The sequence below is a fragment of the Euphorbia lathyris genome, chromosome 2 (assembly GCF_963576675.1).
Source record: "Euphorbia lathyris chromosome 2, ddEupLath1.1, whole genome shotgun sequence".
Classification (NCBI taxonomy): Eukaryota; Viridiplantae; Streptophyta; class Magnoliopsida; order Malpighiales; family Euphorbiaceae; genus Euphorbia; species Euphorbia lathyris.
The window spans coordinates 47,138,690-47,150,399 of NC_088911.1; the positions used below are offsets into that span (position 1 = coordinate 47,138,690).

The 11,710-nt window shown below is 33.6% G+C and overlaps 2 protein-coding genes across 3 annotated transcripts; one reads left to right on the plus strand and one right to left on the minus strand.

Moving 5' to 3' along the window:
* Nucleotides 1-372: 372 nt before the first annotated feature.
* LOC136218066 (uncharacterized) lies at nucleotides 373-8,091 on the plus strand. 2 transcript variants are annotated; one of them, XM_066004807.1, is made up of 14 exons: nucleotides 373-523; nucleotides 1,000-1,100; nucleotides 1,188-1,234; nucleotides 1,318-1,388; nucleotides 1,480-1,593; nucleotides 1,723-1,898; nucleotides 1,987-2,075; nucleotides 2,387-2,504; nucleotides 2,704-2,777; nucleotides 2,906-2,953; nucleotides 3,376-3,544; nucleotides 3,889-4,011; nucleotides 6,298-6,396; nucleotides 7,571-8,091. In XM_066004807.1, exons 2-14 carry the CDS (start codon nucleotides 1,017-1,019, stop codon nucleotides 7,757-7,759), a joined length of 1,401 nt encoding a protein of 466 aa, XP_065860879.1. In that variant the 5' UTR covers nucleotides 373-523; nucleotides 1,000-1,016; the 3' UTR covers nucleotides 7,760-8,091. The 2 variants fall into 2 exon arrangements, with proteins under 2 accessions (XP_065860879.1, XP_065860880.1); XM_066004808.1 differs by having other exon boundaries at nucleotides 425-580.
* A 285-nt stretch (nucleotides 8,092-8,376) lies between these two features.
* Nucleotides 8,377-11,349, minus strand: LOC136220478 (MLO-like protein 1). The gene is made up of 13 exons (XM_066008290.1): nucleotides 11,230-11,349; nucleotides 11,082-11,139; nucleotides 10,735-11,006; nucleotides 10,597-10,657; nucleotides 10,087-10,181; nucleotides 9,911-9,985; nucleotides 9,739-9,827; nucleotides 9,592-9,641; nucleotides 9,393-9,433; nucleotides 9,097-9,306; nucleotides 8,936-9,003; nucleotides 8,797-8,857; nucleotides 8,377-8,712 (listed from the first exon to the last, which is right to left on the minus strand). The coding sequence occupies exons 1-13, from the start codon at nucleotides 11,347-11,349 to the stop codon at nucleotides 8,533-8,535; spliced, it is 1,380 nt and encodes a 459-aa protein (XP_065864362.1). The 3' UTR covers nucleotides 8,377-8,532.
* Nucleotides 11,350-11,710: the final 361 nt, after the last annotated feature.

Consider the following 11,710-nt stretch of genomic DNA (forward strand, 5'->3'; position numbering starts at 1 on the left):
TCTCTCTCTAAACATTAACTTTCTCTCTCTTTACCAAACATCATCTAAATTATCTCGAAATAAAAAAGTTGAAGAATTAAAGTTGCTTGGAATATTAATAGTTCTTAAAATATGTCATTTTTTAAGTTGTTAAAGGTGATTTTAATAGTATCAATAAAAAAAGTCCTTATTTTGCTAAAGTTAAAAACCTCAGTCCTCGTTTTGATAAAAAATAAACCACAGTCCTTTATCTGAAAATTAATGAAATTACAGGGGTTTTATTTGAACTTTACCCAAAATAATATGCACTAGAAAACGGAATTCACCCGACCCGGTGCCACTAGAAAGTTGCGACAGAGATCGTGATTTGAGTTGGAGGTTCAATCTGGTATTACACAAATAGATAGGGGTAATTTTGCAAACTAATTTTTTAACCCTTCGAAACCCCAATTTGGAGGGTTCAGGTTCAGAATTCCCTCCCTAAACCATACTCTTCCTCTGCAGTCACTGATTACTCCGGTCACTTCCCACCGCCACCTGACAGGTAGAACCTCGTCCTACTTACGATTTGCCTATGAGACGCTGTTTTCTCGTCAAAATGGTGATATTCGTCGTTTCTTTTTATTGCTTTTGGCAAATTTTATGCTGTATCTAAGCATTGTATTTAGCGAAACGAGTGATAATTAGAATTTGCGTTGCACTCATTAATTCCTCACCTTAATCTTTTTCTTTTCTCTAGAAAAGAAGTTCGCTAATGGTTAAATACAGTTGCTGAGGATTTGTGAGATTCTATTTTCTGTTTTCGTTTTTGTTTCTCAAGGAAATTCTTAGTGTGAAACGTTGCCTACCAAATTGCTTGCTAATCGACAGCTACTAATAAGTTCAGTTTCTTTACATATCAATTTGGAAGCTCTCCACATAAGGAGAAGCTTAGCTGTTGATTCAATATGAGTTTAAATGATCTCCGTAACACTTGCTTGATAGTTGATTTCCCTATTTGATTTTTTTTTTGCTTAACAGTTATAAGATAAGCAAACATGAAATTGGACGTGGACGTCTTAAGATATCTCTCAAAAGATGATTTTAGAGTTCTTACTGCTGTTGAGATGGGCATGAGGAATGTATGTACCTATATTCTCAAATATATATTATTAGTATTTCCTTTATAATAGTCCTGAATCTCTGATATGTCTCCCCTTTTCTAACAGCACGAAATTGTACCTTCTGAACTCATTGCCCGTATAGCTTGTCTCAAGTATGTTCTTTTTCACATTATTTCTGTTTTTTTCACTTTGTTTCAATTAATATGACACCATTATGTCCTAATAATTACTTTAGACATGGAGGAACGTACAAGGTTTTAAAAAACTTGCTCAAGCATAAGCTTCTACACCATGACTCTTCCAAATGTGAGTAAAAATACACATCGCTATAGTATCTACATAATTACTATTTGAAGTTTGCCAACTTATTTAGTTACCGATTCTTATATTGGTGCAGATGATGGGTTTCGGCTCACCTACCTTGGTTATGATTTCCTTGCAATTAAAACGATGGTTAATCGTGGAGTATTTGCAGCTGTTGGTCGTCAAATTGGGGTTGGAAAAGAGTCTGGTATGTATTTGAACTGTTAATAAGTGCATTATTTTAACTCTTATTTTGGTATTTTGTTTATATCTTTATTTTGTTTATGTTATCTTGATATCTGATAGAGATTGTATTTTCTTTTTCATTTTATTGAAGATATATTTGAGGTTGCTACAGAGGATGGTACGATATTGGCTATGAAGTTGCACAGACTTGGTAGAGTTTCTTTTAGAGCTGTCAAATCTAAGCGTGATTACCTAAGGCATCGTAGGAGTTATAATTGGCTCTACCTGTCCCGACTTGCTGCTCTGAAAGAGTTCGCTTTTATGAAGGTTCTGCTTGTGTGTCTTTAAAATTTATTGACTGTGATGGGTGATAGTTATTGTAACTGTTGTTTATGGGATGTGCTTGCTGGTGTAGGCTCTGGAAGAACATGGGTTTCCAGTTCCAAGAGCCGTGGACTGCAATAGGCATTGTGTTATTATGTCACTTGTTCAAGGTTATCCGCTGTAAGATAACTTCACATCCTGTTCATAGTTTCATTCACCAAAAGTTAACTCTTCATTTGTATTAATTTACATTCTTCTGCTGTTACAACTTGCCATGGATATTTTTATAATTTTCGTGAAACAATTCTCTTTTGTGGATGAATATTCTGTAATTATCTCGATTTTGTAGTGGTTATTTCGATAATTTTGTATGCTCTTTTCTCACCATTTCTCTATCTGAAAAGGTTACCCTTCTCTTGGGTATGTCATACTTAAGTTATTGAAGATTTTACTTCCATGAACAATGAGCTTATACACTTCTTTTGCAACAGTGTGCAGGTGAAGCAATTGCAAAATCCAGACACAGTGTTTGAAACAATAGTTGGTCTTGTTGTTCGTCTGGCGGAACATGGTCTTATTCATTGCGACTTCAATGAGTTTAACATCATGGTATGCATTTGAGTCACTTCACGTGTTCGTCTGGCTCTGTTTTTCTTACTGGAATCATGCGCTCACTTCATTTAGGATGTGAGCACATCTATTGGGTTGTTTCATTTTGTGATTACTTCGATATCAATTTTTTTTTTTTAAATTGCGAAGTTCTGCTAGAAGTGTAACATTTTTTTGACTGAATCATTATGGTCTGTAGATTGATGACGACGAGAAGGTTACAATGATTGATTTCCCCCAAATGGTATCTGTATCACATAGAAATGCTCAAATGTAAGTTACTCCCTTCTCCAATACTTTATCCGATATTTCTAGTTGCTAGTTAAATCACTGTAATTTTTCCCTATTGTTTTCATTGTATTTGTGTGTATTATTTCTTATTGTTTTGTTTCATATTTCAGGTATTTTGATCGTGACGTCGAATGCGTCTTTAAGTTTTTTAGGAAGAGGTCAGTGGCAATTTACTTATAATTTTTCTGGGGAACTAGAGACTAGTAATTTAATTTGGATTTATTTGGATGGCTGGAAAACTAAACTTGGTCTATTCAGAAAATGTAGTTAAAGGATCACTTGTTTCTTTGATGATTAATCTTAAGAAAGCTTCATTCCTCCTCCAGTTTCATCAATTGGATGTTCGTGCTGTGTTTGTAGAAGTTTTCTTTTCGATTCAATCTTGTCATGCGTTGAATAAAAAGAAAAAAAAAAGAAAATCCTCCAGCAGTTATTTGATGTCAATTTTTTTTGTAGTAATTGTGGATAGGAATTTTCACTGTCACAATTTCTTGGTCTTGTATCTAGTTTGTCATGTTATTGTGCATGTGAATGGGCTGGCATTTTTTATTTTATGATATTTATTTTTGTGTCTCCTCAGATATAATCTGTCTTATGAAGAACACACATATGAGAATGATGGCTCAGAAGCTGATCAAGATGACATAGGCAGACCTTCTTTTTCTTCTATATCCAAAACTACTGGTTTTCTTGACAAGGAACTTGCTGCCAGTGGTTTTACAAGGAAAGATCAAGATCACATTGAACAAGTATGGTGAAAATGTTTTATTAAATTTCTCTGTGGTCAGCTGTGCTTTTTCTGCTTTTACTCTCCACTGGATCAACTTTTCTCTAATTCATAAAAGTTCTATTGTAAACAACCATTCAAATTTCAATGGAGAGGGCTTCATTTTATCATGCTTTGAATCCTATTATGTTTCCAGTTTCAGTAATTCATGGTTTTAGGAATGTCTTTCACCTCAATATAGGGTCTCAAAATAACGATTCCTTTATGGAAAACTGGGCTTGCTAGTAACTGTTTAATGGTTTGTTGGGTTTAGCTGTTGTTATAGCATGCACTATCAAATGATATCTCCTGACTCTCTTTCCTCAGTTCATTGAAGGTGAGAATGAGAAGAATACAGGCTCTGACACAGAAGGAACAGATGAAGAACAGATGCCTGAGTCGGATGACCCATCAATCAGGAGTTTAGATTCTTTGCACTTGATGGAACAGGTACATCTATTGCAAGCTTTTACCATCACTTAGTGATCTGCCTAAATGCTTGTTACAGACTGATGCTTTACTCTTCTGTAACTGCATCGGATTATTATTAGATACGATATGTTATGAATTCAGCCTGCATTGGATAATGAAAAGAAACTTTCATCTGTTGATTAGTGAGTTTATGCCATTTGTTTTGTTTGTTTAGAAATAGGTTTGATTTGGAATCAGGATGGATGATTCCTATTGCTATCTCTTGATTTGCCAAGAAAAAAGAGGAATGGAATGTGATTCTCCTGAATGGTGGAGTCTTCCTTTCCCCACTAGGGAATGAGATTCCCATTAAATCAAGAATCAAGTCAATCAAAAAGTGATTTGCTAGAGAAAAGGTAGTTTCGTTACACACGACACTGAAAGTTTAAAAATATAAAATATTAAAATTCAAAAGTTAAGAAAGTATAAAAATAGTTTTGTACCAACTTGAACAGGACATTTTGTGTAGAAAATAGACTATAATAGAGTTTGGAAGTTAATGAATTAGTTATATTTAATGAGTATATTTTTGCGAAGTTATGTTTGTCATGTGATGACTTAATTTCAGAACCAATAATTATATAATCGAATATCATTCAACGATTCATTGTTATCTATTCATATAGTATTATTATTATTTTTTTGAAGAATATTCATATATTATTATTAAATGTTATTTTTGTGTGTTATTAAAATTAATGGTGTATGAATTTCATGAATACAAGCTTGTGATGTGGGATAAATGTCTAAAAATTATAAAATTAGAAAAACAAAAGACGTAAATTATAGAATTATATAAATAGATAAAATTTAGAATATGAAAAGTAAATTTAAATTATCTGACACAGTCAAAAGTCAGAAGGATCTACTATGTATATTAAAACTTCAAATCTTCAATCGTAGCTATATGCAATATAATATAAAATATAAAATTATTAGTTTCTAATTAAAAATATATGATGCACGAAGAAAAAAATATACTGAAATTCCTTTTTTTTTTTTTTAAATTGATTTTGAGTTGTATGCTTAAGAAGCAGTTCTAGTAATCACATTCTGGTTCCTTACTGAATCAAACATTTGATTCAAAAAACAGGCTATATCTTCAAATCCTCTTTATTCCTCCCATCCTTGATTGCAGACCTTGAACCAAAGAGTCCTAAGCGTTATTAAGAAAAATCACATCTCTTCAAGGCATCATTCTCAACTCAATTTTAGCACTGTCAAACTCAACTTTATCTGTGGCCTTAAGTCCACAATAAGTTATTAAACTTCCTTCACCTCTACTTTTTTTTTCTTCTATCTAGAAGATGAGAGCTCTCTATCTTGGCTAGTGCTTTAATATAGCAAAAAACTTTCTACATGGTTTAGTTAATACAGATGCTTTCTACTGTTAAGACTGCTTGACATAATTTTATTCAAACATATATTTTTTTAACCATTTAGTCATGTTTATCCTACACTCAGAAAGCTGCGTTGTTAGTATTTCATTTAGTCACCATCCTGATCCATTACTTTCTTATTGTATGTTAAATTCCATTTTTAACTTGTTCAAATTGGCTAAACGGTCAATTGGACCCACCCTTTAACTTGGCTGGCAGCGTTAATTTGACCCAAATTGAAATTTTGGTACAATTGACCCCCTTCAACTTGGCATTTTTTGAAAAATCAGTCAGAACATGACATGTGTCCCAATCTTAATTTCACATGTTTCTGGATACGCGTATAGTGACATGTGTCGTTTGTGATTGAAATTTTAAAAGTGCCAACTTGAAGGATCAAATTGTACAAAGATGACATTTTGGAATATTAATCCTGTGAGCCAAGTTGAAGGCTGAATTTACCCTTTATCTAAGGACATATCATAGTTTTTCACTTTGTATTTGCTTCCATAAAAAAATTGTTAGGTTTGATGTACACAACATTAATTTGACTGTAATGAGTTGATTGGACTAAGGTGAAGCATTGGAAGTATTGAATTTGACATAAAACTAAAAATTAAGGAACCCTTTTGCAACAAATAGAGTTATGTTGTCACTTTGAAATTATGTAACCTGGCTGCAGTTGGTATAATTACCTGGATATGCCTTTTCTTCTTTTAGTAATTACTTACATGCCTTATTTTTCTCTCTTCCTGTTGGAGAGTGTGATGTTCAGCTTTTGTTTCCCATTTATGTTGTAGCACATTGTTACCTTTTTTTTTTCTGTATTCCTGGTTGAGGTTGTAAAGTTGTATATTTTTTTTTTCTTTTTAAAAATACAATACAGGAGACTTGTATTTCAGACGCTGATGAAGTAGATGATAGTCAGCAGACCTGCGAAGCAGATCAAAATCGTGGCTCCACAACACAAGAATTGAGTGACAAGGTACAAGTTGGTATTTATTTGAAGTCGAATACTTCATGGTGATTTGAAGTTTGAATTTCTCACAACATGCATTGGTTTTGGACCTTTTTTCCTGCAGTGTTTTGTGCGTATTCAAAACAGTAGTCTTAACATGTATTTCATTTTTTTATAATTAATTACTAAGCCTTACTTCTCTTTTAATAAAGTCTAACTGGATAATCTCGATGTTTGATCATTTTCTTTAATCCCTGATCTTATGTCCATTCACTCTTCGTCAAATTGAATTGACTCCCCTATGCTTCATCTTGGTTTTAGTGATTCTCATATAACTTACCCCTCTGGACCTTCTCTTCTCTAAGTTCCCTTTACCTTGGTTCATATAAAGAATTCGTATAAAACAAGCTGAAGTATGGCAAGTAGTTGGAGAATAACCTTTAAGTCTTCAACTGGAAATTCTTGCTAGAATAATAAATAAGGGCTTCTATTTAAAGAAATAAAAGTACAAATTCACTCTATGTTTATTCTCTCATTCCTTGATAATATATGTTCTCTCAATTTCCTTTGTTTCTCTCTCATCATTGATTGAACAAGTACACCCTTGTGGTGGGACCCCTCCCCGGACCCTCGCTCAGCGGGGACGCGTAATGCGACCGGGCCGCCCTTTTTTTTTGTTACTTATGAATGAAGTAAATAGAAACTTAGTTCAATCGACAAAAGAGAAACGAAAGAAGATAGAATACTTGTATTTCTATTTCTGCAGGAATGCTTGAATTACATCTCAGGTGGTTAACATGGAAAATTTCTGTTGGTTAACATGGAATGCCCGACCTCAGAAGATAACATTCATAACATGTCAAACTCATTTTAAAAATAAAGTGATAATGCTTGCGTCTGATGATGTTCTATTGAGATACATGTCTGTGGTTCTGCTGGGACTTTGTGCTTTTACTCTGTTGCTGTTACTTTCTGATCCTTTTGGGGGTTTGATATGTATTAGACTTGATAAATAAAGTTGCCTCTGAACATTCAATCCACCTCATGATATAAATACATCTCCCTGCACTCCATAAAAGAAGTCTTATAGAATGCTAAACTTTTGATCCAAGTTATAGGAGATTACCTACCTTGTTTAGTTTTAATTTGGAGATGTCTAATGGTATGCATATCTCTTACTTGTAGTGTTTGTACTTTTCAGGAAGAAGATAATGAGGACGTCAATGAAAATGATGCTGAACTTGTAAAGCGTCTTAACAAGCAGAGAAAACATGCCATAGCAGCAGCTCATAGGGGACGGAAGAGTCTTTCTTCCAGAAATTCTTACAAAGACAAGGGTGGTAAATCTTCTCACAATTCTAAAATTCACAAACAGTTGAGCGGCTGGTGAATTATAGACAGATTCTGGTTCAGTTCTTGCTGGAAATACTTTGAAGGTAACTGTATACCTATCTTCAATGAAAAGAAGGCTAAAAGTGAAGTGTTCTTCTATCTTGTTATAGGGTGAAATAGTTTATCAAGTGTTCGACATACGAATAGAAGACTTAATATTGTAGAATATTTATTTCTTCGTAGTTTTCTGTTTATTTTTGCCTTGGTGTTTGACGAGGAAAAAATGTAAGCTAATCTTGCCAAGTTATCTGAATGAATTATGCTACAGCTTCTCTCATTGCGTGAGAGTTGCTTATAATTTTGCCCCATTTATGAAATCAGAGTTTGTCATATCAATTTAGTGAGTTCTCTAGATACTTGAATTTCTTTTATTAAATTTTTAGAAAACTGAAATTACTGTTATGATGTAGTGCTAAAAGAATGCACCTTTTAATGTTTATCTGGGGTGTGACAGTAAGTTTATAAATTTCTTCTCCCTATTTTCTCATATATTTTTCTTTTTATAATGCGAAGCGAAATGATACATGAAACAGACTTTGTTTCCATATTGAACTTGTACGTTCACGAGCTTAATGCAGTGATGTTGGTACAAATGTTTGAAGTAAAATGATGGGAAATCATACTAGTAAAGTTGGGATCTCAAAATTTGTGTAGGAAATGGCCCGAGGATGGCAGAAAAAGCACGTCCTTTTTAGGCAGTTCCTTTTTTTGTGATCAAACCAGTTTGATTCATCGTTGAGATGCATATTAGTTGAATATTATACAAGTTTATCATTCTTCGGTTGCAGGCTTTAACAAAGTTGATCCAGAACCCTCCCTGCGACTGCTGCCTCCTCGGCCAGGGGCATCTCCTCCGGCCAATTTTGTTTTCTTTCTGGCCACCTTTGCCCAACCGATGCAAACTTCTTGAATATGTTCGTCGAAGATTGCTTTCTTGAACGAACTTCCCATCTGCACTCAAACACCAGTTACATAATTATAGCATCTATGAAACAGAAATAAAAGAAAACAATTAGAAGAGAGTTTGAGGAATACCTGTGTGACAATTGCATAGAGTGGCAGAGTGCTATAGCTGCAAATGAACTGAACCAGGATCCTAAAGTATTTCACAGTCACATTAGGACTAGATTTTGTAAAAATTGATATTTAAAAGAAGAAATGTTCAATTTCTTACCCTATAACGAGTCTCGGGACAACGAACTCTACTCCTCCCATTATACAGGAATCAACACCATACAAAAACTGCAATAGAATTGGGAAAGAATGTAAATCATCCACCCTGTACAAATAAAAATTGCTTCATTGGTAACAAAATGTAGTGTTGTTTTATCCTACCCATATCCAGAAGAAGAAAGCGAGTTCGAAAGAATTTTGGAACAAGATAATGTGTATCAAAGTGAGAATCAACTTGGGTCTGCCCAGCCAAAAATGTTCATCTGAAGGCTTAACAACTATATTTCCCTCCACTGCTATGTGTTTCTCAGCAACATCTTGAGCTAGTTGTGTAATTACATGTTCTAATTTTGTTCCAACAGCTAATAGAAGCTGCAAAAGTTATATTTATTAAAATTAAATCAACTACCATCCAATCATAAGTTATTTTCCTCTTCTTTTCATGTTGCAAAACTTACAACTAAGTAACCCACTGCAACCCAGAAATATGAATTCCAACCTACATATGGAAGAATCAGACAAATAAGTTACTATATCCAACATATTCATCGATAAGGATGGCAAAGCGTACGGGTAATTGGTTAATGCAGATTATTAATTACCAAATTGACCCTTTGGTAATTAATAATCTGCATTAATCAATGAATGTTGACTTACCATCAACGTCTACAAGCAAGAAAGCAGCCACAAATATCCAAAGATACCAACTGCAATCAATGAATTTATTAGTAAGTTCCCAATTACAAAGAAGCACATCATATATATTTTCCTTAATAAAAAGATCCTTCTTTTTTCAGTTGCAACCTTATTCCAACAACTTTCTTGAAGTCAGCTTCATAGGCACGAAGTATGTAACTGTGAAAATTAAAATTTGGGTTTCCCCTGCAATGAGTCTGCACAAGGAAAGGAATTATTTCAAATTGAAGCAAAAGAAAGAACCTTTTTGAAGACCATAAGTAGCAGAAATAAAACTGACCATAATAAAACCCAGTCTCAAAGTGGTATAATCATATTCTGCAATAGACCCATAAAACTGCTTGAAAAATGACACCTGAAATGCAGAACAAGACTCATCCATATTACCAAAAAAAAAAAAAAAAAAAAAAAACAATCTTTGATAAATGGGTGTGAGAAAAAGGTATTAGTAGTTACTATCCAGGTTTGAAACACAGAGTCCTTGCCATTCCCACGATAACGTTTCCTGATAAAATCATCATCTTGTACTTGTGTAAACGTCGCATTTCCAACTGCATATATAACATAATCCAAATTTTAATTAAGATAGATGTATAGGGATTTCACTTTTTTTTTTTTTTTTTTCCTTGTGTGTGGAATCAAGCATCAGCTACGCATAATTTCGTCCAAATTCCATTAATAGTGTCAAATCCGTCATAGATATAAAGTTGCGAGCGAACATTATATTTTTAATGACGAAAATTTCTGTTGATAGTTCTTTATATTAGCGACGAACATAATTCATTTTCATGGAAACATTATATATTTACCGACGAATAGTATATTGTTAACGACGACACTTTCTGTTGATAATTATTTATATATTTAGCGACGCAATTAATTCATTTTTCATTGGAAACATTACGTATTTAGCGACGAAAACTCCTTTGGAACATGTTTAGCGACGAAAAGTGGCATAAGAAATACCTTCTTCTGTATGATTTCCGCTAGTTAACACAGCATCCTCCCAACGCTTCCATTGTGCAATCTACAATTAATTAAACAAACTAGTTTAGTCTTGTAATTAAGAGATTAAGAGTATAATATAAATGATACTATATATACCTTTCCACTGCCGATGAGAATTGTTAAAGCGCAGAAAGTGACATGAACACAAGCAAGAACAAAGATGAAAATGTGAAGATGATGCAATGCTACCATTGACAACATAGGCACCTGTCCCTCGGGGCAACTAGACGATTCAGCCGCTATTTCGACTTCCAAAGGTTCGTCGCAGGGAAGCCATTTAGTAGCCAGTTCTTCAGGGATACAAATTGAGTTAATCCTTTGTTGTAATACTCCCAGAAGTAATGATATGAATCCCATAAGCATCAATTCTGAAATTCTCCTTAATCAATATTGTTGTTTATAAAACAATACAAATACAATTAATTAGTATGTACCGTACGTACCTTCTTTGATTTTTGTTAAAGCTTGAAAAAGGGCTTTCAAGTTTTTTCTCTTTAAGAACTGCAATTTTAAAGGGATGGATGAATGGATGAATGGATGAATTAATGAATGTGTAAAGAAAAAAAGAGAGTAAGAAGAAAGAATGCTTGCCTTGCCTATGAGATGAAGAATACGTTCAACTGCAAGAGATATGAAAACGATGACAGTACAAACAACTGCGACAACCCATGTCGGGGTATACTCCAAGGTTGCTCCTTCTTCTTCTTCCATCAATCTCAAACCCTAATTCCCCCTTTTTTTGTATTAATTTATGGATCAATTGGGGGAGTTTTTGTATTAATTTATGATGGAAGATAGTATTTGAATTGGGGGTTCTTCAGCATACATGTATAACAGAAACTATTGTTTGTTTGTTTGTGTTAACAATGGAGGGAGATGTTAATATCTTTCTCCCATTTGAATTCTATGTCAACTTCATCGAGGAAATTTCTTTATTTACTATTTGCAATCTTTTGTTGTTAATTTGCGGTTCTTATTTTATTTACCTCTATTTAGCTTTTTTTACGTGTTCATTTCTTGGTTTTTTTTTTTTTACATTGGTTATAGTTTGCTACCATTTATTTTTAGTAAT